Source organism: Fusarium tjaetaba (genome assembly GCF_013396195.1).
Source record: "Fusarium tjaetaba strain NRRL 66243 chromosome Unknown NRRL66243_c0000141, whole genome shotgun sequence".
Classification (NCBI taxonomy): domain Eukaryota; kingdom Fungi; phylum Ascomycota; class Sordariomycetes; order Hypocreales; family Nectriaceae; genus Fusarium; species Fusarium tjaetaba.
The window spans coordinates 193,695-221,635 of record NW_023501337.1 but is presented as its reverse complement, the minus strand read 5'-3'; the positions used below and the strand labels follow the sequence as shown (position 1 = coordinate 221,635).

The following is a 27,941-nucleotide window of genomic DNA, read 5'->3' as shown; positions in this document are numbered from 1 at the left end:
GGCTTGGGGGGGGCATGCAGGTAAGGAAAAGCGGCGTCGTGGGTGTGGGATGAAGGCCCGGAACCTAGAAACTCGAGAGCTAGAGCCAGCAGGTACCTTACTGGGGCGAATCCAGTACCGTATGTTGCTGTTTGAATTGATTTGGATAGACTCTCGATCAAGACTGTACAGTAGAAAGAAGCCAAAGCTCCCAGGACCGGCTATGGGCACCGGCCCGAGTGGACGGCGTGTGACAGAAGACACACGACAACGTGAAATGTGGGCAGGGCAATGAGCGAGTGAGTGGCAGTGGGTAATATGTAGCTGGTGCTTGCTTCGGGGTCCTTTGCTGCGAGATGTTCTGCAATGAAAGTGAAAGTCTGTGTACGTACTCTGGATCAGATGGATTTGTTTGGACTGAAATGTGGAGGATTGGATGTGGTGGTGCTTTAATTGTTAGTTTAGCTGGAGAACAAGAGCCGGGGGGTTCTCTGTCGCGGCATTAGCGGACTTTTGATGATTTCAATGCATTTGTAGTGTGTAAGCAGTAGAAGACTCGATGACATTCGAGTGAGGATGAAATACCGAACGGAGTTCCCTTCTCAACGGGCGGACACGGCGAGAGCGATAATTTAGTAGCCACGTACGGTACTTGAAAAGAATGCTCCGAACCGCAAGAGCGAGCAACAGCACAGCAGAAAATTCAAGATATTAATTCCCGAACGGCAGAGTCGCGTGTGCATCCAATCGAAGACAATGGCTTTGAGGAGCTCTGATGAAACGTATGCCGAGACTTGGGACCCAACAACAAGGGGGTTGTGGTTGTGCTGTTCATCAATGGAGGTACGTTACTTGATCAGTTAACTAGTAATTGATTCTCTGCCCTGTCTTGTCTCCAATCTGCCAGGCCTGCACCGCACTGCATCATTGCATCTGCACTGCGTGCGTTGTGTTGCTTTGCGTCTGCTGCATGCGTCTTGTCTATCTGTCTGTTCGCTTGTCACAGACTCATCGCGCGTACTGTACAAATGTATGTATGTATGTATGTACTCGGCCAAGGGCCTATGACTTGAACGCTTGGGAGGTTGCAGGAGGGGGGGGGGGGTCATCCCGTCTCATGGATGTGGATGTGGATGTGTGACAGGCATTTCATGGGAGTATCCAGTCTCCAGTGCCAGCCTCTCCAGACAGAGACAGAGAGACAGGGGCCCTAAAAGCCCATATAACGGTGCATTGAGATCTCTCGCACTGGGTTGTCGGTGTGCTGTAACCTAGCTATCGACGATGATCATGGTGATGTAGGTAGTTAGATGGAGGCAGGCAGACGACGGGACGGAGATGGGGATGGAGATGGAGATGCCGGATAGTGGTCATAGTGAGTGAATTATTTAGTGGTGGTGATGCTGCTGCTGCTGATGCTGGTCGGCTCTTGTGATACTTGAACCTCAGCATATCCTTAGTTTCCTTCCTCTTCTGGCTCTCTGCTTGAACACCTCATACAACAAGATGCTCCCCTCTCGCTTCTTTTCCTTCCGTCCTTTCCAGTTACCGTTCGCGATACGCGGGACTCAGGCACCTTCCGTCACGCACATGCCATGCCGCAGGGCTAGTCGCAGCATGCACCTCACCCATTGGAGAAGCAACCTCAACTTGACACTTAGGGCTGAAGAGGCTTTTCGAGATTGGACATGGGCCTGGCCATCCCTCTCTACATACTGTAGTGTACCACTGTCTCGCTCTCTCTCTCCCTCTACTCTCTAGGGGGGGCGTGTCTATGTTCTTCCAAATCGACACTGTACATATTCGGTAGGGGACTAATGATTTTCTGCCGGAAACTCTCTTCTCACTCTCCGCAGCCTTATACCTCAAGATTGCGGGCGCCAGCTCACCTCATCTTTGTTTGGCGAACGAACTACACTAGGTACGCTATCCGCTACAAATACTGACGCGAGATGCGGAACCCAACCCACGTCTATACGTTAATTAGCTTCTAGCGCTATGAGTTGTCAAGATTTACTGGTTCGTCATTCACTTTCATTTACCTGGCTCGCCCTGGCTAGGCCTAGTGTGTCAGGTGTCGCCCCTCGGCTCTGCTGTGCGGTATTCATCAGTCAGTGAAGCTCCTTCGACTAGTTATGTATCCTGACTGGATACAACAGCAAGCTGCCCTTTTCAGCCATTGTTGCATCTTCTAGTCATGACTTTCTATAACTGGACGACCCTCTCGCCGGCCAAGAAAGGATCGCTACTCCATGGCCCACCATGTCTCAACAGTCATGCATGCGAATTCGTAGTTGCTGTAAATTGTGCAATCTGGTTAGTTTGATTATCGAGACTCTCAGATATTTACTGTCTCGGTTCTTGATCATAATCAGTTAGTTTGGGGCCATGCGGTTAAACGCTCCACTAGCATTCAAGACTATAAAAACAACCCCAAGCATGATCGTCATAATGAAACCGCCATGCGAGTTCTATTTCAGCCATGGTAATTACCTAGATAAGCCTATTAGACGCTCCAAAATGGCTGCTCGAAGCTATATCCTAGTCGATAGAATAAGGCAGGTAAGCAACCAGTTACTTAGTGTACCGAGGTTCCTTCGGGTGCTAGTAGTTAGCTACCAGTATGATCCCAAACCAGGATTTCCAAGGAGGGCTGTTCATTCCTCCGTGAAACTTTGCAATTACATAAACTTCCCGTCTCTTGGTAGAACTGGGATAACAAGGCATATCCATGGATCTGGGATCTCATCCGTCCGTCTTTGGTCGTTTCGAGTGACCATGGTCCATTCATAGACTTTTGCCCAACTACCGAACCGACGTCGATTATTCCGAGTCAGAACATGTCTGTTTGAACGTCAAACGTCACAACTTGACTTGAGAATACCCCTTCTCGCTCCCCTCATAAGACAGGAACATGCCAACAAGAACGCAAGGGCCTCAGAGACCCCCAAAGGACCCTTGTCAGGGCACAAGAACGGTACAGTACGTTCTTCATCTGCCTTCCATGTTGGGTTCATCTTGCTGGAGAATTTCCAGATGTCCCGCCATTGGATCTGAGTTGACAGAGCCCTGGACTGGGCTAGGCTGGGCTTGGGGTGTGTTAAAACGTGTGACGCTGAGACAGGTGTCAGAATTAACTGGTCTAGAGGTTTGCCGAATTACACAGTACTTGTTTTAGTATTTTCATCACCTAAGATAGCGGTCCTGGTATTTCTTGTCTGCCCTAGGCTGGCTAGGCTGGGCAGCTCCAGATACCGACACCGCGGCCAAACTAGCGCCATCCCATATCCATTTGCAACTTAACCAGATGTGAAATTCTGTGACCCACGACGATTTAGATCCAATGCTAAACAGTTCTTGAGACTGGAGACCTTTCCAAATCTGCAGCAGTCCAAATTCGGGTGGATGCCAACCGCACGATGTCCTGTTTGATGCCTCAACCTCCTCATCGCTTTACGGTACAGCCTACAGGATAACCACAGCTACAGTGCGTATCGTATTGGTTCCTTTGCGAGGCCGTGTGATCTAAGGGTGGCTTGTGTGGGTTCGTCGGATACATTACCCAACCCTGTCGGTTCTACTAGTTTTTTTGTATTCTGCCGTTGCGTTGACGAACGCCTCGTATCATATCATCCCATACTATCTTGCCACCACCATGACGAGTCGAGCCGATGCGGTGGATGGGGGAAAAAAAGGTACGGGCAGAAAAAGGACCTGCCTAGACTGTCGTTGCTTGACTTTCCAAGTGGTCGCATGAAGATCGCCCGTGCAGATTGGTGTCCGCTGCATCTGCCACGCGCCAGATACCCTAGGTGCCGTCAAATTCGGGGGCCAAATGACTGAGATTCATTTCCAGTCAACTACGCACGTACGTCTGTGGCAGACTTGCATGAAGATTCGGAAATATCAAGGACGGAGAGAATTGGGCGAGTACAAACTACTTTGTCGATCTGGTCGTGACATATCATATTCTCCTCCGAGGGCTTTGTTTCTCACTCACTTATAGTGGGGATTGTGATATCAATTAACAACAGTTGGATGGATGAATAGCCACAGAATTAGAAATACAAACTAAATACCTCTTGACATTAAGCTAGACCCCTACGTTTAACCCGTACCCATCAGGATGATCCATTCCCCTCGGGTCCTCAAACTGGTTCTCCCCTAGCGTCATTTCCCAAAGATCGGTTAAGCAAGAAGAAACAAGACTAACTATCCCGTACACAATGATGAGTGAGAGAGTCTTTGAACCATGTTATTCCAGTCCTTGGCCTATTTCGCTTTTGGTGCTCCTGCAGGAGGCACACGAGATTGATTCGTCTACGCTTGCATTGCATTGACGGTGCACCTAATAACGACAAGTTGTTTGATATCACATGCCATGCCATGTTTTGTGCGTCTCTAAGCAAAGACGTCAACTAAATGCCCTGTGGGGTTGCTTTTTGCCGAGGCTTGAGTTCCCCGACGGAGTTGACAGGACGGGGATCCCCGTCTCTTCACTCACTCTCACAGTCTCACTCTCACGACTTGAAGAAATTATCGATATACCCGGTCCGACAGTTAATAGGCAACCGGAAACAGGACGAGCTTCTCTTACTATAGAGGTTTCAGTGTTTCTGACACAAAACTCTGTTTTGTTTTCTGCAGGCGATTGTTCTCGGTGCGATGAGTTGAACCAGAAACTCGCCATGCCTCATCCTGTGCTGTATCCGTATCTATTCATATCTCGTCGGCGTATTCCGCTCCAAACCTCGTCCCTTATGTGGGCAATTAAACCAGACGGTTTACGAATCTGGCCATCCTATTTCCTTATTGGCGGACTATACTCGCTGTATTTCTTCGACAGAGGGCTCATATCTGCGTCTTGAACCAAGAACCTCATTCTGCTAACAGCCCCCCATGCTAACCCCAGGGTAAATCTTTGCCCCATCATCGTTGCATTGTCCTCCTGCACAGCAGACGCTCCGTACCTGTACCAGGGGAGGGAAGAAAACTCAGGACCTTGATCCTGAGTGACAAAAACATTTAGGTACCTTAGGATAAGTTTAGTATAGACCTGGGACATCCTTTGCTGAATTTATTTTGACACTCTATATCAAGGTCTGGTGTTTTCTTGCTCCCTGAGGCCGTAGCTGAGCCGGCTATAGTGTGGTGGGCAAAGATCCTCAATTATGAAGTTCTGACTAATACTTGGGTAAAAATATCTGACAAGGCGGGCGTTGGATTCAAGACTTTGAGAGGCTTTGAGGTTGTGGTTGATTCCCACCCGAATCGGGCCGCGGAACATTTTAGCAGAATTCGAGGTCATGATCAGCATGAAATTTATATGTGCCAACAACCAACAGCATTGGCACAGCACAGGTCGTAGGTCGGTAGTTGAACAACGTGGTAATGGTAGCGGAACGGATCCTGCAGACCATCTTCCGGACTGTACGGGTACAGTACAGTAGTGTAGTGTTGAATCTCTTCCTCATCTCGTGGAAGTCGATGAGGCTACCCTGTTCTAGAAAACACCTCCGATATTGGGGGAGAGATCGCGCGCCACGATCCTTCGTGCTCAGACTCCAGGGACACACGCACGCACGCCATGCCCATGGTCCGTCGCCCAATCGCGACAGGGACAGCGCTTCTGAGCGGCTTCCAAGCGCGTTCCTTGCAAGGATGAGAGACCCTTCCACCGAGTTTCCAGAATCACGCACTCCAGCGCTCAACTCACTCGGCCGGCACTCCCTGGACTGGGCCTGAGCAGCCCCCGCAGCCTCACCCCCTAATACGGACGGGACCTGTCAAGAGCCATGACAGGACCTTTTTTAAGGTAGTGGAGGCTATATCTTATTAGTTTGAGTGGAAATTGCTATTGTCAGCTCACACCGCCAGCCTTTTTTGCAGTGGTTGACTCGTAACCAAGTGCGAGGCGACAAGGCTTTTACCGCTTATTCGCTACCGTCGTGTGAGACATGGGATACAGACTTTGTGTCCAATGTTTTGACCCCTGTATCTGATGATGAGTGACCTTCCAACAAACACCACAAAATTCAAGAAATTTGCGTGTGCATGAATGCATTTGTACGCCAAGTTGTGATTCTCATGATGATCTCTCCTATCCGTATTCATCTACCGAGTGTTGATCACTGCAGCCAAAGATAGAAGTGAAGCATTAATTGGTCGTCAAACTTGGCGATGGACCGTGCTGCGCCTCACCAATTTGCGAGGCTTATCAGATGTGGCGCTTAGTAACTCCTACTGTACTTTGTACCTACTTGCTACCCCTCCCACTTTGAATTTCAAATCATCAAATCCCTTCCCCACACAACAAACAACCTTGTCCATTAACGACGATTTCATTAAGCCTTCAAAATTAGCATAACACATTTTGCACCTGTCATCATCTCCACCATCTCATCTCCTGCATATCCTGTATTTGACGACCCATTGCTCTCTCCCTTGCCGCGTCACCTCATCCCAAATAGCCTCAAAGCCTTGGCCATCTGAATCTGAGATCCCTGCATATTGAAGTTGGTCCAAGTTCTGCATCGCAATGGCAACCTTGGATAACGCGAATCCAACTATCCTGAGTGCGTCTCAGCTGCCTACCCGGCAGAAGAAGGCTGAGCCGCGTCGGGGTCCGGATTCCAAATACGACGATATCATCTTCGCGAAGCCATCGTATCTTTCAGGGCCTTTCGGTCAAGCTCCGGCCGCATGGCCCCGAATGAACGACTGGCAGGATGAGTTCTCATCCGAAGCTATTGACGAACAAGAAATTTATGGTATGATCCTTCTCCATTTCACTTGAGTCATTTCGTTGGTGAATTTGCCACTCCAGTATCCTCGTGTGCATTTACGCTGGGGCTTGGGGCTCGTGAGGGTTCCAAGTGACTCGAGTGCATATCCACGTTTAGCAAGACATGGCACTAACGTTGGACAGATCTGATCTCAACAATCTCGGATCCAGAGCACCCGGTATCACTCGGCCAATTGTCAGTGATTAACCTCTCTGATATTCACATTACTCCATCTCCTTCTATGGGTGTTCCTGACCCTAATACCATCGTCCAGGTGGTTGTGGAGATCACGCCTACCATCACACACTGCTCGCTAGCCACCGTTATCGGGCTGGGAGTTCGAGTGAGACTGGAGCAGGCACTGCCGCCCAACTACCGTGTGGATGTCACCTGCAAAGAGAACAGCCACAACCAAGATGATCAAGTCAACAAGCAATTAGGCGATAAGGAACGAGTTGCTGCAGCTTTAGAGAACGACACTCTGAAGGGAGTACTGGACAAGATGCTGGAAACTTGCGCTTAGTCATGACAACGTTTCTATTTTTGACGGCCACACTCTTTTAGAAGGCTTCAATGCCACAGGGATTCAGCTCGCTGATCTTCTGGTGCGCACCATCGATTAATGTCACTACAACATAGATAAGTGACCAATACGAAGGATGCGGAACACGATCATTCTCGTTCCGAAGCCGAATGGCAGAGCGAAAATACCACCTTGGTGACCTTACCATGTCTTGAATCTCGGCATTCAAGTTGGGGTAGTCTGGATAGACTGTACCGTTTAACTGGTAATGAGAGAGCGCTGGGGGAAACAGCGATTCTTGATTGGAGAGCAATGACAAGGGGTTCTATCAAGGATATCCTCATCTAATTAAGGTTCAGCTACCACGAACAAGCAACTCACGCTACTCATGAGAAACCTTCCTCCAGTCCAAGTGCAACATCGCAACGAGTGGGCATTCCAATATATCGGACTATTGGAACCTGGTATTCTCAGAGTATCGAGAATGTCATCGGTGTCACGTCGAGCTAATTTTTAGTTTGATACACAACACATGGTTGGGTTGCAACAAACGCGTGTGCATTTGCCTTGCTGGAAGGATACATACGCACATATTCACAATCAAAGATATATGTCGACTCCTTTAACTTCCTTCGTTCATGAGCCTCTTTGTTTCTTCTCTATCCTCTCGTGCATTCGTGCATAAAAACCGACGTCGACCAGATTCCACGATTAGCTTTCCGTTTTGGGAATCATCGTCGTACCATACCAAGTAGCGCCCTATATCAGCATGCTACTCGTGGAGACGTCCCAACGTCCCCCACTTCGGGTCGCCGCAAATCCAAACGTCCCTGACCTGACTGAGTCTGGGCCCCCCCCATGGTTCATGGTCACTTTAGTGCCTTGCCTTGACAGGCACTGTAGGCTACGGAACGGAACCTACCGCCACGAGACGTCATGCTTGACTCTGTCGGCCCTTTTCATAGCCAAGAGGCAAGGTCGTCTCTCATAGGGCACTATCAAGAGCTGTCTGTTTTGTGCGATTTCTCCTTTCGTGGCATGTCCTGCCAAGACTAGTAGCTCCCGTTTGGCAGGTCTAAAAGAACTGGGGATTTAGACTTGCCGCTACACATAATCATATCATATACCAAATCGGTCAAGCCTCACGGTACTCAACTCATCCATCAGTCTGTCCTGGAAATCATACAGCGCCGTAGTCACACCCCTAGCTCCAGCCTCCAGGAGCTTTTGTCTTGGAGACTTTATCCATATCACTGTCCTTCAGGGGTCGACCCCCGCTCCCCCAGTGTGTTTGCGGTTTTGTGGACGCCCAGGGATCACAGTTGCATTTCGCTTGGACGGTCTCAAATGATATGTTTGGGGGAAAGCAACCTTGCCTTGCGTCTGCGTGACGATCCCCCGATCTTGCAACTCCCGCGACGCGATCCCCCCGGTTCGATACGAGTCTCGGGATTGGTCCGCCATCGACGTTGCAAAAGAGACTTGTATTTTCCTCAGTGGCGATCGTCAAGGTAAACATGATGGGATGTATTTGTCCGCAACCATCAATTGTCTTGCATATTCTAAGACACCACTTGCTATCCCGCATTTCCTACCTCCTCGTGACGTGGGGATAAGCCACCAGTGTCTTAGAATTACTCTCTCTACAGCCAATGGGGAGTTTTAGACTTAATTGCAGAATAGCCATGAATGATATCGTTCGTCCAGCACCCCCAGACTAATGTTACACCTTCAGGTTATGGCTTTAACCCTCAAGCCTTCACCGAGATGGGTTATGGATGTGCCTGGCAGATGGGCTTATGCCCATCGTTCCCGGCACCCTAGCAAACCTTGTGTCCTGTCAATGATCCCTGTCACGATGCTTATCAACCGCTTCGTCATTCACTTGCTTGCCACGAGGCTCGAACCGTGGTCCCTGAACGGGCAAGGGTTTCTAGAAAGACCCGTTGAGATCACCGGTTAATCGTCCCGTGGAAGCTTCCACGAAGCGCTCATTCAACTCCACCATCTTCACTGTTGCTTTGACCTTTGTTTTATATCTGTATTAACAGGACTGCAAGCTTCTGGATGAATTGTCTAGTGAACCAACTGCGAAACTAGTCCAAATCCTGAATGTTATTAACATTGGCTCTAATTATCTGGTGCGCGATCTGTTGTAAAGCATAACCATGACGCTACAGTCCCGCGCGGTAAAGCTCAAGGATAAATCCCCTAGCACCATCGTCGGCATCTTGAAAAAGGTCCTGTCAACAAACAGGCCCCGTTGTCGTTGACAAGGAACGTGTGGTCTAACCAGAACAGCATTAAAATGGCCAACTCTACAGGAACTTATTTTATATGACAGAATTGGGAGTAGGCAAAAAGTCAAAGAACCTCAACACCTGACCTTGATTTCTGATTATTGTTCCTTGTTTATGCTGGTCTATATGAAACCTTCCCGCCGTTGACCTGCTTGTCCTCTACGGTTCCGCAAGTGCGCCACTGATCTTCCATCTCATCCTTGCTACCAAATTCGTTTTATCAAAATGCAGGTGGCTATCTCCATCAAACAAAGGTTCGGCCAACGGGGTTCAACTACTCCAAGATCTTTAATGGAGTCGTTCCTGCAGCCCCTGCTCCTCATGTTGGACCCTCAAAGACCCTCCCGGAATATCCCGCCCGTTGCTCATCCACAGATTGCAAATGTTTAGATCTCTCCAAGCATCCCACTCTCCATCAGGCTTTGGTAGAACTCAGGCTCAAGGAACGTCTTGACACTAACGTCCTCGCTTAGACCCTTGCGTCTTCGTGTCTTGAGAACAAAGTCGCGGGCAGTTGCCTGTGCAGAAGCAGGCTGGAGCGGACGAATGATCTGCTCGCGATCAAGAGGATCACCAGGCACGATGCTCCAGCTATCAAACACAAGACTGACCATCGAACTGCCCTGCGTCTTGATCCGCAGGTCGGTTTCGAAGCCGAAACTGTCAATGACAGGCAGTAGACCGTTGACGCGATACAGCGGCGTACCAGCAACGGGACCATCTGACAAAACGTGTCCGCGACGCCGCGAGAGCACATTGTAGACCTCCATGTAGGAGTCCTCAGGGCCCGTTACAGAGACTGAGTAGACAGGCTCCATGAGGCGGGGCGATGCCATGAGGAAGGAGGAATAACACGCTCGTCGAGAGGTGGGGATGATTTGGCCACCTCCACGAAAGATGGCCTCGTTGGCTAGTAGCACATCTGTAACCTTGAACTTTGTGTTTCGTATCGCTGTTGCCTCATGTCAGTATTTGTTTTGAATCGTTCACTATTGCTCCTGATTTGGATGTGTATATCCTTGCAGGGGCCCAGAGGATAAGCTATCCGTTGCCAGGGGGCAAGGGATCGCCGGATATGCTTTTCCATTTGTTCCTGGCAGAGCGGGAGCGGTCAAGCGGCTCTGTCCGCAATGCCATTCAGAACAAAATCCCTTACACAGTGGAAACAGGTGGTCCCATCGACATTCTGCAAGAATCCACGTTTGGAGACTGCCAAGTATTTGCCAGCCGTATATTAGCCAGCGAAAGGCGATGGGAGACAGAGGTGGAGAGTTCGTGGAAACTCCACAAGGAACTACCTTGTCTCTGTTGTTGTCGAGGTCCACTGCCAATGGTAACTGCTGATAATGAAACATATACAAAGCCCACTCTTCACTTGAAGGATGTGCCCCATACTGTTGATACGGCGTTTCCTCGAGACGAGCCACTGGGCAATAGATTGTGGCCCAGATAGAAAATGAAAGAGTATGCTTACGTTCTTCGCACAGGGGTCCCTCGCGGGCGGCCCAGCTGAATCCTTGTCGAATAGACTCTTTGACAGCATTGAGTGTTTTCTTGTCCACCTGAACTTTATATTAGCCTTGCTCATGCAATAGGGCACCGCCGCGATCAACATAAGCGACATAACAGGGTTTAAACTTACCTCAGTGGGAAGAGTATCGTCTTGAAGGATGTTGGGTCCTGTATCCTCGGGACCGAAGGCCCAAATACTGCGAGCAGCCAGCTTATCCCAGCCATGCTTCTCTTCGAAGAACTTGGCAGTTTTGCGAATGGGATCGCGGATGCGTACAGCACCACTCTCAATATCGCTGGAGATCCCCTTCTCCAACTGCTCGGCAACCATGGTGATCTTGTTCTTCTTGTTTGGGGTGATAGCATAGCATTTTGTCGCCGATGTCTCGACAACAGTCTCACAAAACCGCGTAACCGGGTCAGAAACCTTGATATCCATGTCAGCATACAGACGACGAAGGTCGTGCAGCACACAATCCATGTACAACTCTCCGGTTCCTAGAACAACATGCTCTCCTGATTCTTCGACCTTAGTCTTGATGAGGGGGTACGATTTTTGAATCCTCCTTAGTCCATCAAGCATCTTGGGGAGTTCAGAGGGGTTGATAGGCTCGGCGGCAACCTTAAGAACAGACTCTGTGAAATGTGTGATAGGCCGGAAAATATAAGCGTCTTCGTCATCTTCTAATTTGGGAGGGATGATGGTAGCGGACTTGACAATGGAGTTGTCGACGCCGCTAAGTAACACAAGGTTACCGGCTGGCACGCCGTCGGTAGGGATGTTGTATCTGGTCTCGCCGATGAACACTTCTGAGATATTGGCCATAGCCATATCTTCCTCGTCGTCCAAGGAGTAGCCTTCACCAAGAACGCGTACCTGCATACCTGGTCGAACTGTGCCGCTCAGTACACGCCCGAACGAGTGAAAGCTCTTTGCATCGGATGTGTTGAAGAGCTTGGTAATATGAACGACCAATGGACCGTCCTGATCACAAGCTTTCATGGAGGCAGCAACCTTCGAGTCCAATGGGCCGGTATAATATCGCTCAAGTAATCGCTCAGCAGTCTCGATGGGAGTTGGTATGTGCTTAACGATCATATCCACAAAGCCTGTTGATGGACCGAAGAACTGCTCGCATACTAGCTTTAGAAGGACCTTCGCGTCAGCCTTGTATTGTGAAGGCTTCAGCTCAATACCCAGCGAGGCCAACACTGGCCGCAGTTCTTCTGGACTGTCGCTGATCGAGTGTGTGAAGAGTTTGTAGATGGGCTCAAGGATGAAGTGAACGAACGATCGTGCTGAGCGCTCATCCAGAGGTTTTCGTGAGAAGTTTCGCTTCTTTGGGTTATAGTAGATGTCGCCCCATAACCGCTTCGCAAACTCGTCCACATTGATATCTCCAAAGGTCTCTGTATACATTTTGGCGAAGCTCGGTAACGTGAAACACCAGCCCATATCTGTGCAGGCGAATAGGACATTGCCCTTCTCAGGACTTATCCTCTTGGAAGCGGCCTTGGTAGGAGCTGTGTTTGTGATAATCGTATTGACCTCCTCGACAACGTGCTTGAGCTTGAAGTATGCGTCCTTGGGTGGCAGCTTCAGCTCAAGGATGAGGCGGTCCATTTTGTTGATGATTAGCGTCAGGGGGATGTCCTCGAGAACGGCGTGCTTGATGATCTGCTCCGTGTTGATCTGAACTCCTTCGACCACATCCACCACCAAACAGACGCCGTCAACCAAACGGAACGAGGCAGCCACCTCATCGACAAAGTTAACATGACCAGGAGTATCGATCAGATTGACAAGGTGCGACTTGCCCTTGGTACTGGGTAGTATCAAACTCATTGGCGCAGCCTTGATAGATAACCCCCTTTCCCTCTCCAAGATATGTACGTCCGTATATCTCAATTGCTCATCTCGGTTCTTGCCCACTCTTCGTTCAAGTCGATCTGTGATGTCGTGTGTCTCGAGTACCAACATGTCCATGAACGCAGTCTTTCCATGGTGCAAATGTCCGGCTAATGCTACGTTTCGCGTTTGTTCTGGAAAGTTCATCAAATCTGTCATGAACTCGCGGTTGAAGAACACGGGTGGGAGGTCGGCTTCCTCGATATTGAACTTCTTCTGCTCGATGGGGGCGATGATGGGCTGGGATAGAGGCTGGGCATCCTCTTCTTCGACACGAGTCTCGACATCGGCGCCGTATACCTGTTCGGCAGTTGGATAGTACTGTTTATCTTCGTGGAGAATAATCGCATTTGATGGGCCATCTGCCAACCCATGAATTAGTATATGTTTGTAGCCTGGGTCCCGGGCTCGTACCGTCAATCTCCATGAGCTCCTGGCCTGTCACACCAGGAGCCTCATCCGGCTCGTCATCGTAGGTATAGTCATCCGCACCAACGCCGACCTCTGAGCCCTCCTCTGACTCGGCCTCCTCGCCAATGAAGTTACCGAACCTGTCGCGATAAGTCAGCGCGCCGTCAAATTGTCAAGCTCGAAACGCGACGAAAGAACAAGATACGTACTCGTCGTAAAGATCATCCATCGTCGCTGTGAATAGAATAGATGCGCAAATGCGTATTTCTGTATGCGCAAACAATTGGCGACGTGAGAATTCGGGTTCTCTGATCGTCAATCTTGTCACTAAAGCTCCCTGTATGGACCTGACTTCGCGCGCGAAGCTCTATTCTGTTGCCAACTTTTTGATGTCACGTGCACCCGATCATTCATGAAGAGCAAATGGAAGTTAAGACGGGAAGACTGAGGCAGGTACAAGTGGGGCCGGAAATTGACAGGGGTGTTCCTGCCGACAGCGGCGCGGCGGCGTATTCGCAAGAGCCGTGCCCCTCCAAAGCCTCCATTTCCCGCTGTACAGATCCCGAATTCGAGGGCAATGGCACCTCAACCACGGGTAAGAGGGGCCTCTCTATTGCTCACTTCCTGCCTTACCCAATGTTAGCCTCTCAAGCTAGATCATTGGAAGGAAAGTGCTGTTCGCTTGTAAATTAATTAATTAAGGTAGGTAGCTCAAGCTGTCCCTAAGATTCGCTACTCCCGTCCCTCAACAAAATTACCGCCGGTTTCCGCTCCACTGTCCATCTCGTCCCCTTGCTGATTTATCAATCTATAAACTAAGCTCTCCGCTGATGATCTCCTGATTTTTTGTTATCTTCCATCATAACACATCAATTCTTCCAAAATGGCCAACCTTCCTCCTGTCTATATCGTCTCTACGGCTCGTACGCCCATCGGCTCTTTCCTCGGGTTAGTATGATCATTGCCATATCATTGTTGTGTAGTGGCTAACATCAATATAGCTCTTTGTCGAGCCAGACCGCCGTTCAACTGGGAGCTGTCGCCATCAAGGGTAAGATGAAATGTTACAACGACGAACAAAAAAAAGAACCTTCTGGATACTAATGATTGTCCACAGGAGCTGTCGAGCGCGCAGGTATCAAGCCTGAGGATGTCGACGAGGTCTTTTTTGGCAATGTCCTCTCCGCTGGGTAGGTCTTTTGTTTTCTCTACCCCGCCATCATGATCTCGAAAGTAAATTGAGATAACTGCGACTTCGTTGCTGACATGATTTGCCTCTAGAGTCGGACAGGGCCCTGCCCGCCAATGCGCTCTCGGTGCAGGCCTTCCCCAGACTGTCATCGCCACGACCGTGAACAAGGTCTGCGCTTCTTCGCTCAAGGCCATCATCCTTGGTGCTCAAAACATTATGCTCGGCACCTCTGACATTGTCGTTGCTGGTGGAACCGAGTCCATGTCCAACACTCCTCACTACCTCCCCAACCTCCGAAACGGCGCCAAGTACGGCGACCAGACTCTCGTCGACGGTGTCCTCAAGGACGGTTTGACCGACTCTTTCAAGAAGGACCACATGGGTATCTCTGCCGAGCTTTGCGTTCAGGACCATGAGCTCACCCGCGAGGCTCAGGACGAGTACGCCATCAACTCATACAAGAAGGCCCAGGCAGCCACCGAGGCCGGTCTGTTCACTGAGATCGTCCCCGTTGAGGTCCCCGGTGGCCGTGGCAAGCCCGCTATTAAGGTTGAGCGCGACGACGAGGTCAAGAACCTGAATGTCGACAAGCTCAAGGCTGTGCGCCCTGCTTTCAAGCCTGATGGTACTGTCACTGCCCCTAACGCTGCTCCCATCAACGATGGTGCCGCCGCCGTTGTCCTCGTCTCCGAGGCTAAGCTCAAGGAGCTCAACCTTAAGCCTGTTGCCAAGATCCTTGGTTGGGGTGATGCTGAGCGCGAGCCTGAGCGTTTCACCATTGCTCCCGCTCTGGCCATTCCCAAGGCCATCAAGCACGCTGGTTTGACCGCCGACCAGGTCGAGTACTATGAGATCAACGAGGCCTTCTCCGCCGTTGCGCTCGCCAACATGAAGCTCCTTGGTCTTAACCCTGACCAGGTCAACGTCTACGGTGGTTCCGTTGCCATCGGTCACCCTCTTGGATGCTCTGGTGCCCGTATTGTCACCACCCTTACCTCAGTCCTCAAGGAGAAGAAGGCCAAGATTGGTGCCGTTGGTATCTGCAATGGTGGTGGTGGTGCTTCTGCTATGGTTATCGAGAACCTGCAATAAAAGGGGCGACTGGGATAATTGACGATTTAGATGACACATTAAACAGGCATGTGGTGCTATGGAACGAAAAGTTTTGTCTTGCTGTATCTGACGCATTTTGATATGGCCTACGATATCTGACTGCTCCAACGGTATACCCTTACATAGCCATTTAGGAAGAGATATAAATACCATTTGTAATTCACAGGAGACCAACTCAAGACTTGACTTTTGATAAGATGACATTAGCTGCACAATTTCGATACTGATATAATCATGACGTGCTTGCTTATATAGTTTCTAGAGTACAGGCCAAAGGAGCTCTAAAACTCCTCAAACATCATATCAACTTTCGCTATAATAGGAAAACTGACGTGCGTGCAAGCCTTCCGGCTGCAAATTTCCTGTCGCCTTTTGAATGACTAAAAACAAAAATGATAGAGGAAAAGATAAAAACAAAAACAACCAAACCGCTGATGAGTTCCATACAAGCACACCATCCCCGTTTATTTCCTTTAAAAGTTATCCGCCCCCCTCCTTGCGCGACTCGTCGCTACCAGATCGTGCCCTTGTAATGCGAGGACTGTATCTCGTCTTTTTGTTTGGCGGAGCAGAAGCGAGCGAGTCCGCAGGCCTCTTTCGTGACCCCTTACCGTTTGGCTTTGAGACGGTCACTGCAGGCTTTGTAGGCGCAGCTTCTTTGCTACGCTTTCGTCCCTGCTCCTGCTGCTGGCGAGAGTTAGAGGGCTAATCCATCTCCACGTCTTCAGCAGCGCTGGGCGGAACGACACCGTCGTCCATCCACTTGCGGAAGTTCTTATTTTGCTCTTGAACCTCCTCTGGACTCAGGTCCTTGGTCCATGCAGGATTGTGCACCCACTTCTCGAGAAGTTTGTTCTCTCGATGGGCGCTAAGGGCGCGGATGAACTTGTCGCGACGTTCACGCTGTTCTGCCGACTTAGGGCCTTGATCATACACGACGTATTCGGAAGTTCCTGGAGCCCATATCATCTTTGAACTCTTAAGACAAATACTAATGGTCAGGTTCTCCTTATACGAGACGGCCTTAGGAATTGAATCCTCGTCTGCATCGACGTCGGGTGAGGGAAGGTTACGAGAGAGCACGACCTTCTGGAGCTTCGATCTAGGTACTCCCTCGGTGGGCTCAACGCGAATAAAGGATGAGATGTAATACTGCCAGCGCTCACGGAGTTGCATCTCGTCCATGTAGAACGTTGTTTCTTCGCGTTGAAGCCATCGCACGGTCGCCTCAGACTTGGAGGGAAACTGTGATCTTGTTAGAGGTCTGATATGTGAAGATGTCAAGGTGACTTGAACTTACCCAGCATATCACGAAAATATCACCATCCTTAACACATTTCTCAGCGAACTTTCGGGCGCTAATCTCTGTCTGGTAACTTGTTTCCTCTCGCTCACGGTTGGCCTGGTATTGAGCAATGAGGTCAGGAGTCTTCTCCTTGACATCTGTGCTACTACAGGTAAGGGCCAGACGGCAGAGGGTCTTGAGCAGGTCCTGGATTGTGTACACCTTCCATCCAGTTTTGAGGTAATAGTGTCGCATCACATCCTGGTATCGACTCTCGTCAACGTCACCAGAAATATACTCCTCAATGAGCTCAAGGGTCTTCGGCCAGTAACTGTCTGGGTCATCGTTGGGGTCAAAGAACTTCATGTGGTTCTCAGTAAACCCAATATCCCGGGCAGGCTTCTGTTTGTTGAGGCGCTCGACCTCCTTAGCCACAACCTCCTTTGCCTCTTTGAGATCTTGGAGACGTCGATATAGAGTTTGGAAGATACTGAAGAAGACAAACAGGGTCTGGTTGCAGAAGAAGTTGTACCACGGTCGTGTGAAGAATCCATCGGCCTTCAACTCGCCTTCAGTGTTCAGGAGCTCTTCGCTCTGACCAACAACAACGGGTTTGGGGATATTAGGGATCCAGCGTTCGTTGGAAACGTCAGTGTTGGTAACGTCATCGGAAGCATCGGGCATCTCCTCTTCGTTCGCCGAAGTAACATCAGGCGTCGTCTCTTTGCTTCCAGGGGTGCTGTCTTCCTTGTGCCCGCGGGGTTTGCTACCGTTACGGCCAGGATCAAGAACTCCTCTAAGTAGATCTCCTTTTCGACCGTTACGTCGGCTGCGACCATTGGTCAGCTCTGCAGGCGTGTGATCCTCCATCTCGTCCTCGCCAGAATCGGGCTGCATCTTGGGAAGCTTATCCTGGATGTTCTCTTCGGGAATATCGAAGAAGGCAGGGATGAAGGACTCAAAAAATTCCAGAATGCGTTCCTTTTCCTGGCTGCTGTGCTGGCCATTATGTAAACTGTACAGCATCATGAGGCGCAGTAGATCAATGATTGTATCCTTGTCGCTAAAGTCCCAGCTGAACTGATGTCGAGGGACATCACCCTTCAATGATCGCTCGCGACGCTGTTCCTCATGCTTTGTCTTGATGACGTCGACCAAGTGCTTTGCAGTTAAGTGCCTCTTGTCGTTTTGCTTGACAAGGATGCCCATGTGGTCCAGACTCTTGAGATGCATGTTCTCAGTCTGGGCATGCCACACCTTCTCCCATTCTCGCTGGGAGAACCGCCACTCCTCATCCTTCTGCTTCATGCGAGCCAGTAGGACAGGCACCACGTCGAAGGGATGGGTGAACATGTCATTAACAACATCGATACCGCGATCACCATAGATCTTCTTGCAGATTCGCTTGAAGATAGACGTGCTTTGTCCAGCAAGTGCAACAGGCATCTGGAATGTTTCCCTCTCAGCAGCAGACATGGCGAGCATATTTTGCGCAATAGGCTCCAGGAGCTGGATGCACTTGATGTTAGCTTCAATGTTGAAGTCATAATCGTGGCGCTCTTCCTCGATGCGGTGCAGGCCTTCCTCAAACTGGTTCTTCCTATGAGCAACGAATCCGCTGTCCTCCGACGCCCACGTAGGGTGTGAAGCCCACTCATCATTGAGAACAGAGTTGCAGAGCTCGTCTCGGCCGCTGCAGGGTTTGAGGCGCTCTCGCTTGGGAAGTAATCGATAACTAGGTCCATACCCACGACAGTTGCTGAGAGACACCTTCTCTGTCGGAGGCGCAGGGCGATTGTCGATGACGACATCTTGAGTATCGACGCCAACAAAGGTCTTCCAGAAGTTCAGCAAGTCAGGGTTCGCGCCGATGAACAACACGCCCTTGTGAAATAATGTGTTTCGATCGATGATGTTCTGACTGAAGAGATTGCAAAGTTTCAAGAACTCGTTCATCGTAGATCGGTTACTAAGGAACTTCTTAACGCGCTCAAAGAAGGCAATCTCCTCTTGACTAGATGTCGAGGAGGGTTTAGCAGGGTAGGGCTCTGGCATAACCGGCGTGAGAGTTGGCTCAACTGCTGAGTTGTCACCTCCTGGTCTGGCATGGTTGAGTTTAGGCCTCTTGTGACCATTCGCAATAGGAGGGAGATTCCGTGTAATCAAGGTCGCATCTGCAAGAGCGGTTGCAGGCTGAGCAGCTTGCTTGTCGGCTCGGGGTCGCTTCTTGTTGTCTTTAGTAGCGCTAGCAGGAGGCGCAAAGCTACCTAGAGGAGGCATCTTTTGTCCATCTCTCGTAGCAGGCTGCGGTGTCTGATTGGGTCCAGATGGGGGTCCATCGTCCATACGACTGGGAGTCTGCTTTGCCTGTCCAGCTGATTCTGGCAGAAATTGCTTGAAATCTTCGAGTAGGTCAGGAGCCGAGTTGAACAAGGTGGTAACCTGTGCATATACGTCCTGGATAGGCTTTTGTTCGCGCTGGTAGGTTTGAAGAATTTCAAGGAATTGTTTGTAGATCTCAGGCTTGTCCTGGAACCGGTTCTTTGCCATGATTAGTACGTCTGACGCTTTAAGAAGTTGAGACATGAGCAATGGTTTTTACCTTGATTTTATTCACATAGCTGATAGCATGGTTGAATTCAACTGGCCCCCGCCGTTCCATGTTTGCCTGATTCGCTGCATTGCCGTTTACTCCAGCTTGTCCAGAAGGAGTGGGTGTCAAGGCCTGGCGCGCATTTGGCCCCTCCCCAGGACCTGTGCTGCCCTGAGGCAGAGCACGTCGCTGCCCCGAGTTGTTGCTCTCGTTGAAAGCAGCATTGTGGGCTGCAGCTTGAACAAATAGGCTTGCACCATTCTGGACAGGCGTACTAAACTGTGCCTCCGGGCTCTCGATGCTATGCTGCGGTCTCTGTTGCTGCCACTGGCCACCTCGTTCGGGGAACAAGGGCTGACTAGCTGTGGCAGGACCGTGACCATCGCCCTGGTTTCCACGTCCTGTGATAGATTGAACCGTGGTACCCATAGGTGTGGTGACTCGTATTGTGTTCGGATCGTTACCAGCGCCGCACTCGATACGGTAACCGGGAGGTAAAAAGGTGTTGAACCCTTGAATCAGGTTTGGATGCCCAGCGAAGAGCTCAGATACTCGGTTGATAACCCCCGGTGTGTCAATACTGTCCTTGCGTTAGCTGTGATCACGACAAAAGTGGCGGCTCAATCAATAACATACGCCTGGCTTTTAAAGTCTTTCATGATATCCAAGAAACGGTTATAGACGTCTGGCTGGTCATGGAACTGGACTTTGACCTGATCAAGGTAGGTGAGGGCATCCTGGAAAGAGAAGCAGTCAGCAATCATGTTCGCAGCGATACCAGTAGAACATATGTTGTACAATGAGAGTGAAATAGAATAAAGGTACGCCGGATTCTTGTCCATGGAGAAGCGCCATGCCTTCTCCTTCATGGTTGAAGATACCAACAAGGTCGCCTGGGTTCGCCGGAAGACTGGCCAGGAGAGCATGAGGCTCCATGTTGGAGGATATCTGCGAGAACAAGAAAACGGGCACTAGGCAAACAAAATGTGACGAGTTGTGAATGTTTCACACGAGAGCCGTCAGGGAATTTGGAGAAGTAAGAAGAGGGGTAGAAGAAGTTGGGTTGGATAGAAAGGTAAGGCAAAGGTTTGTGGGTGGTTTATCAGCGGCCCGCGCTGTCGCATCACCAGCTCGCAAACGCAAACGCAAACTTAGCGGGTGGCTGCGACATGCGCATGGAAGGTTGTTGGTACCCCTCCAATGACAACAACCCGTCGCAAAAGAAACTGTATTGTAGTGGAACTTACATTTAGAATAGGCTGCTGCCCCTGGGTAATTCCACCAGGAAGCTGATGAGCTGCCGATACAGTAGCTGGGTTGAACGGCGCGCCCTGCTGGCCCCCACGCTGGCCTTCCGAAGGCTGTTGCTGCAAAGGACCGCCAAACACGGCCGCGACACTGTTGGCAGCAGCTTGTGTCGATGTCGGCGGTCCACCGTGCGGCATCGGCGCGAACATTTGTGGTTGTGTATTGCTATTATTTGGTCCACCGTGTTGGACCGGTCGGCTGTGCTCGCTCTGGAGTGGCCCTCCGAAGGCGGCCAGGGGAGGACCTGGTGGGTTACCGAGAGGAATTTGAGGATTTCCGTTGTGGTTCGCAAGAAGTCCACCGGGACTATGAATTGCGCCAGAGATCCGCGACGCGACCGGCTGGTGAATGGGAATGGAGCCGGCGCTGCTATGGTGAGGTGTAGATTGGTACCGGTCGTTGGACTCTCGATCTCGATCGCGCTCTCTATCGCGCTGTTCACGTTCTCTCTCTTGGTCCCGACGGGCCATCTCCTCACGTTGCTGTAAAGCTCGGTGTCGTTCTTCCATCTCGCGGTCTCGATCGTATACTACAGGGCCAAGGTTCTGGCTGTTCATTCTGTTCTGGACAAGCCCTCGTTAGTGGGTTGTTTCATTTGGAACGATATTGTCCCGATATGTCAAAATTATGACCCTCAAAGGTTCGCCATCAGGCATGCTCGTAGGCTGGAAAACTAATGGTTGTCATGCGCGTTGGTGGACTGCGCCTCCAAGAGATCAGGAGAACGGGTGAATGGCAGAAGCAATTCGCGACATCATCGACAAGGAAAAGACTTACACCAGGTGAATAAATGCCGGCGCCGCTAGAACTCTACATGGAGACGAGTTCGCGCAAAACGTATAGTCAAAACGATGAGAACTCAAAGGCTGAAATGTGTGTTGGCGAGGGGTGATTCGTCGTGGATGTAAAACCCAGCTGCATACAAAGTTGCGAGCTCGCGGCTAGGGTGACGCCGATTCTCTACTGGAGGAATCACGTGGTGATAGGCGTTGTGGGGTTGTTGGCGAGCTTTAATTCGTGCGCTCGGCCATATCTTATCTCTGTTAAATGAGCAGCGGCTCAGCCTTGTCGTCTGATGATGAAACTTTTGTGTAGCATGACCAGGAGCCCCACCAATGATTATTTCTTATTGTTCTCCTCTTTGCACTTCTGGCTTCAATTCTAAGTGGTTGTAATAGATACCATTTAGAGAGTCAATGCTCCTATTGTGCAACTGTTCTATCATTTCTCTTATGGCGACGAGGCTGAAACTCCCATGTGGAGACACGAGCAACAGTTGTAAATACAAGTTGGTTCATAGGGCAATCAATTCTCCGATGCCGGATATGGAAAGGCAAATGATGCAGTGGTTCATGAAATTGATTGGCAAGACTCCTTCCTATGCTCAAAGCAAACTGATATGCTCCTGGCGCCACGAAATTCCATAGGAACCTTTTGGTGCGCCTCTGTATGTTCCCATGCGTGATCTAGCTCGTATCCCAAATCCCGAATCCCGAGAGTTAAAAAAAGACATGATAAATGCGAGCCAAGTCTGAAAGTACCCATCCCGTCCATAATCCCATGTCTGCCTTGTTATCAAATGAATCCCAAAACAACCAACATACGTAGCCCGATTTCTCCTTTCACTTTCACTGGGATGCTGTCGAAAACGAAGCATCAAACGCTTTTGAGGATGTTCTCCCCCGCGAGGGAGGCATTGAACGTGCCGTTGAAGGTTGAAGCAGGGGTTTCGACTATCGATGGAAAGCCGAAAGCATCTTTGTAAGAATCTGCTTTTGACACAACCATGCCCATCAACTCGCCTGATACAATTAGCGAAAATCTTTTGGCAAGTTCAGAAACTTACCAAACCCGACGAGCCATATGTTTCTCACAAGGGAAGGTTGGAGACCATAGGATCCCATTGCAAGTGACAAAAAAGGGCAAATAATGTACGGCCAAACCCCTGAAAGCCCGAAACTGCTTAATACAGAGCTTTGCAATCCACTGGCAGATGCAGCAGTTGCGTCAAGTATGTCCAAGACCTGGCCGGTCTTTCGAAAGGCCTTGTCGAGGCGGGATTCATGGTTATCGTACTTGACCAGCAAGTCTTCGGCAAGTTCTTCGAGTTTCCCCATACCCTTCAGCTGGTCAACAGAATACTCAAGGATGGGAGCCGGTACTTACTTTTTCGATTTTGACCTGCTTCTCCAGGATATCTGCACTCCGAGATTCTGTCATTTCCTTAAATGGTCAACCTTGACTCCCGAGTGATTCATCAGCAGACTCACCACTTGATTCTGAAGAGAAACAGACGACGAAACAGCCGCACCCAGCACTGCCATAAGGATATCGACCTCGTTGTTTAACTGCTTTGTGTTCGTTTGGAGAGCAAGCTCTTGTGATGAAACGATGTCTGCAGTCTTCTCTTGAACTGAGCGAGTAAGAAGTTCTAAAAGATCGTGCAGCACTCTCGTTTCCTTAAGACCACTTTCCACGACATCGCACGAGTCCTATCCAAGTCAGGAGTGTGTCCTATAAAGAGATAATTGGTATGTACCTGAGCAGCCCGGCCCAAATCGTCGCGGAGAATTCGACTAGCTCTTTCCATCTCTGTACGGAGATGTCGAACATGAGGCCCCATGTCTTCAACAGACTGGCTTGCGGCAGTATATGCTCGATTGAGCGAATGGAATCGCTCCTCCATGTCTGCCTCAACATCACTGGTGAGTTTCTCGAGAATCTTAGTGATTCTTTGATAAAGGAGGATGTTCTCATCTGTCATGGACGATCAGTATGGTATCTCTTCGCTTGGGTGATTACTAACCTTTCTGATGATCTGCCCTTGCGGCATCGCAGAACCTCAACGCTTTGTGACGATAGCTCACCCATGTATTCCAAGCCGAATCTGACTGAGCAAGGCCCTCGAGACACTCATCAATCTCAACGGTCGAAACATGGAGTTGTGGGATAGGTGAAGCAGAAAGGGTCGCCAGGGTTGCCTCTCGAAACTTGGAGCAGGATACCGGAATTCTGAAACTGCCGCGCTCCAAGTCGCAAATAGCAAGGCTTGCTGCATACGAATCCACAAAGTCTCGAGCTGCTCTCCCGCTATCAATATGGACCTTGGCGTCGTCTTGGCCATCCAGGAGGTGACAGTTGTTGACTAGCAGACGTGCAGCGATGCGATGACAGAGAGGTTCAGACTCCAGGTCTTGAAGCTCTTGAAGTGCGGTAGTGTAAACGTTGGATAACCTCTTCTCTGATTGCTTGTTGAGCAGGGCGGTGTTATCGCTACTGCGTTGTGGGTGCTGGAGTGTAACCTGATGACCTACTATAGTGATGTTAGCATCAAAGTGCAAGCGCAATCACTCGAACATACCATCCACAGGTCGCGGCCTCCATGAGAAGCAGTGCGCCTCTGTCGCAAAAACCGTAAGAAAGGCCACTCCCAAAAGGAAAAAGAACATCGCCTTAGACGACATGTTTATGGCCAGTCAGAGGCATAAGAAACATAGGAGTAGTAGAGGGAAGTGGGTTGGTCGGCGATAGGCTCAAGGTGTTGTGGAGTGAAAAGGAAAGGCGAAATCGAAAATGTGCAGGAATGGGATTAAGAGCTAGTGGTCCGAATTTCGAAGTGAGGTTGGAAACTGGTTCGGGTGTGCTCCTACTTCAAACGAGCCGTTGCCTCACTCTCGAAAAGAGCACCTGCACCTACCTCACTTTCCCATAACAGCGCACTTTTTCGCAAGGCCAAAACGGCAGGTTAGCAAATACCTTATGTTGGCCCCCTCCGAGTTCCTTCAAGAACCAAGAGTAAGTTCCTAAGCCCAGTGGAAATCGTTGACTCCACATGCTGCTTGATTCAAGATCTGAACAATGGTGTTGAACCATGCAAACGGATCTTGAATGCATTTTCTTATCCTGAACACAAGCTAATCAAGACATAAAACAATAAGATAATATATATCTCCGTCTTATGCCGTATTTTAACCCAATCCGATTTGTTCGATAGTTGTTGGAGGTACTGTTCCAGAGCCTCTACCCATGTTGGATATCCATATTGGATGATGATCCAATACGATGTGGTGATTTCACGTTCGTCGCATACATGTACAACGTCAAACCTGAACACATCATAACTTGATATTAAGTTCATCTCGGCCGTTAACGCTGGATTCTGTCTCAATTCTTGGCCCGAGGGATCTATACACCGCACTTTGTTCCTTGATATGCTCAGCTTGATTAGCTATACGTCTAGCTCAAAGCTCAGCTTTGAAACAGAAATATGATATTTAGTAGGAAGATTTAACCCCCGAGGCTTCTCATCGTCATCGAACTAGGCCCCAGATATTATTGTATTGTTCGGTCAGGGGCGATTTATATCCTTTATCATATTGATGATCCAAGCAAAAAGGCCCTACGCATTCATACATCCATGGATGGTAAGAATATGGTTGCCCTGATCGCAGTAGTAGTGCGCCAGCGTGCGTGCGATTGACCAGGAGAATCACCTTATTTCGTCCTCGGAGAAGCATTCGAGTTCAATACACTACGTTGATCCCATGATGCTTGAGTCAACCCAGAAGGGGTAAATAACCTCGAGTCTTTGGCCGATTGGTTGAAGATCCCCACAAAAGATCCGAGAGTTAATTCCGTCAAATCAATAACTCCAACGGTAAGGCCAAGGTCGATCGTATGGTTTTTTTCCGCGGCGGCCCCCACCGAGCAAGGGAGTCCAGGCCCTTGAAGTGACGACATTTACAGAGCCGCCCTTTGGAGGACGCTTCTTTGGCGTTCTTCTAGAGGTAAAAAACACTCAAAATTGAGCAGTAATCGAATCACAACATATTTCTGTACGCTACGGAGTAGGTCACCTACTATTTAGCCCAATCAATGAGGAAAGGGGCCCTAAATTAACCTAACCCGTGCGCCTGGAGGTTGGTTTTAACGTCATTCTGCGTGCCAGCCAAGACACATCGCGATCGCGATCAGTTCTGTGAAATGCTTCAATTCGTTTCCAAGCCCTTCCCACAAAGGCCAATCCGAACCGCAAATCCACCAGCAAACCCTTGCACGTATCCTTGAAAGCTGTATCTGATCTGGATACACACAGGCTGCATGCGCCTACGGGCAGGGCGCTGCAGTTACTTGTCTTCTTTGTTATTGGTGCTCCTGTTTTGACGATCGCCGATTTGTTCGCACTTTCTTACCCCCGGCGACCGTTGGCCGCTTTTGACGTCCCGCTCTCGAGGGAATTTCAGAACGAGAAGGCTTCAACTTCACGTCGACTCGATATCGCCCTCTCGTTTTCACCCAGCCGGCCGTGTGTGCGCTGTTATTAGACAGCCCCCCAGTGCCGTGCGAAGACTCCTGCGATCGAGCAGTTTAGAATTATCGGACGTATGGATTTGGATCAGGAACATTATACGAATACGTCGATTACAGAAGCAAGGTATCAGCCATTTGCGCATTGAAGAGTCTCGGGCGCGTTGCTCATATAGAACAATAGCACTCACCAAGTCGCAGGACATTGTGCAAAACACCTGGATGAATCTAGACCCTAGCCAGATCGTTATATTACACAGACGTACGCAGCGGGACTAGATCAGGCAACATGTGTATGCAGGTGGATCGGCAGTTTGCTTGTGGGCATGTCGGGTTTCTGAATATTCGCTGGTGTCAGAGAGTATTTAATGGATGCAAAGGACCTTCGCATATTCACGACATCGTTTACGCCCAAGAAACATGTCCAGACTGTTTACGAAAGGAAACTCTCCCAAAGCCATGGGAACCAAAATAACGATATATGACTTGATGGGAAGTGGTACATTGACAGAGGAAACACTAAAATTGCGGCATGACTATGGAGAGTATAGAGGAAGAGGGTAGATAAGCCATTGGGTTTGTTCGCAATGCTTTCAAGGATACCAGAATGTGACCCAAGTCTTGCGGTTGAGTGAGCCAGCACGACATCAGGCAGTCAACAATGTGATTCGTGGTAGTTCTTATCCTGCTATCATGAGGTGATAGTATCTTGATCCGCGAGGCCTGCATGCTGAACTTCACAGAATTATACTTCGACGATAGTCTAGTCTGTTAAACAAATATTTTGTTTCCATTCTTAAACAGAGCTTTAGTAAAAAACATTAAGATTCAGTTTTAGCAAAACTACTGAGTACAGATTTTGTGGATAAAGCGCATCATCCGTAGTATCTGCTATGAAGTGCAAGGACATATTGATCATGGGCGCTCCAAGCATCTACAGGCCGACTCTCTGAATTCGAGGTAAGGCCATAGGTGGGCTCAGTGGTTTGACGAAAATAGATCAAAGACTTCACAAAGGAAAACTCCATCTCCAGGGTCGTAGCTAGGAGCATTGGCCACTAATTGGATACCCTAAACCTAAAATCCGGTCAGGTACGGATGTTAAAAGCCGCCAGTTCGAAAGCGGCCAGGTCATTAGGTTTGGAATGACGGCATTGACAGCAGCACAGATACAGTTGATCAGACGGGTATCACTTAGGTTTGGTCGTGTGTACAAGCTCATGTAGGCTCGTCCTTTGCGATGTTCATCATTTTCATGGATATCCTAGAAGAGGAAACTTGTGGGAGCAACACAGAGGTTTCCCATGAATGGGACAGACAAGGATCATAATATGCCCCCACCCACCAGTAAGCCTCTTGAGCTTCATGAGTGGTCTGGATGGAGAGCTAGAGCTTGCCAGCTGAGCCTAGAAGCCATCGCTTGTCACTAGCACGAGGCTGAAGAATTCGAGGGAGAAACCGTTGCCAAGACCCCCAGCTCTCCGTAAGCCGCTTTTTAGTGGGTTATTTATTGACTGTTAGTGAACGAGAGTGACAGCTGAGAAGCGGGAATAATGGGTTTCTCGATAGAGACAGTATTGTCTGCCACGTGATTCATGAATCAGATTGGAGGTTGAAGCAGACAGATAAAGGCCCGTTTTGGACCTAAAACAAACCGCTAACGAATAGAAACAAACCTTGAAGCTTTTTACATTCTTCGAGTATCAAACAAGAACGAATGACAG

At 49.6% G+C, this 27,941-nt stretch overlaps 5 protein-coding genes across 5 annotated transcripts; 2 read left to right on the top strand and 3 right to left on the bottom strand.

Moving 5' to 3' along the window:
- Nucleotides 1–6,517: 6,517 nt before the first annotated feature.
- FTJAE_7187 (FAM96B) lies at nt 6,518–7,287 on the top strand (the record flags this gene model as incomplete). The annotated part of the gene is made up of 2 exons (XM_037353878.1): nt 6,518–6,749; nt 6,908–7,287. The coding sequence occupies 2 exons, from the start codon at nt 6,518–6,520 to the stop codon at nt 7,285–7,287; spliced, it is 612 nt and encodes a 203-aa protein (XP_037205792.1).
- Nucleotides 7,288–9,973: 2,686 nt separating this feature from the next.
- On the bottom strand, nt 9,974–13,648 carry FTJAE_7186 (elongation factor 2; the record flags this gene model as incomplete). The annotated part of the gene is made up of 5 exons (XM_037353877.1): nt 9,974–10,539; nt 11,062–11,149; nt 11,230–13,370; nt 13,423–13,559; nt 13,629–13,648. The coding sequence occupies 5 exons, from the start codon at nt 13,646–13,648 to the stop codon at nt 9,974–9,976; spliced, it is 2,952 nt and encodes a 983-aa protein (XP_037205791.1).
- A 654-nt stretch (nt 13,649–14,302) lies between these two features.
- Nucleotides 14,303–15,703, top strand: FTJAE_7185 (acetyl C-acetyltransferase; the record flags this gene model as incomplete). The annotated part of the gene is made up of 4 exons (XM_037353876.1): nt 14,303–14,367; nt 14,421–14,470; nt 14,537–14,609; nt 14,701–15,703. 4 exons carry the CDS (start codon nt 14,303–14,305, stop codon nt 15,701–15,703), a joined length of 1,191 nt encoding a protein of 396 aa, XP_037205790.1.
- Nucleotides 15,704–16,429: 726 nt separating this feature from the next.
- FTJAE_7184 (transcription regulatory protein) lies at nt 16,430–21,467 on the bottom strand (the record flags this gene model as incomplete). Its single annotated transcript, XM_037353875.1, has 6 exons — nt 16,430–16,969; nt 17,025–19,550; nt 19,612–20,182; nt 20,239–20,339; nt 20,401–20,550; nt 20,850–21,467. 6 exons carry the CDS (start codon nt 21,465–21,467, stop codon nt 16,430–16,432), a joined length of 4,506 nt encoding a protein of 1,501 aa, XP_037205789.1.
- Nucleotides 21,468–22,566: 1,099 nt separating this feature from the next.
- On the bottom strand, nt 22,567–24,374 carry FTJAE_7183 (nuclear membrane fusion kar5; the record flags this gene model as incomplete). The annotated part of the gene is made up of 7 exons (XM_037353874.1): nt 22,567–22,712; nt 22,757–23,030; nt 23,077–23,133; nt 23,181–23,402; nt 23,450–23,667; nt 23,717–24,223; nt 24,272–24,374. The coding sequence occupies 7 exons, from the start codon at nt 24,372–24,374 to the stop codon at nt 22,567–22,569; spliced, it is 1,527 nt and encodes a 508-aa protein (XP_037205788.1).
- Nucleotides 24,375–27,941: the final 3,567 nt, after the last annotated feature.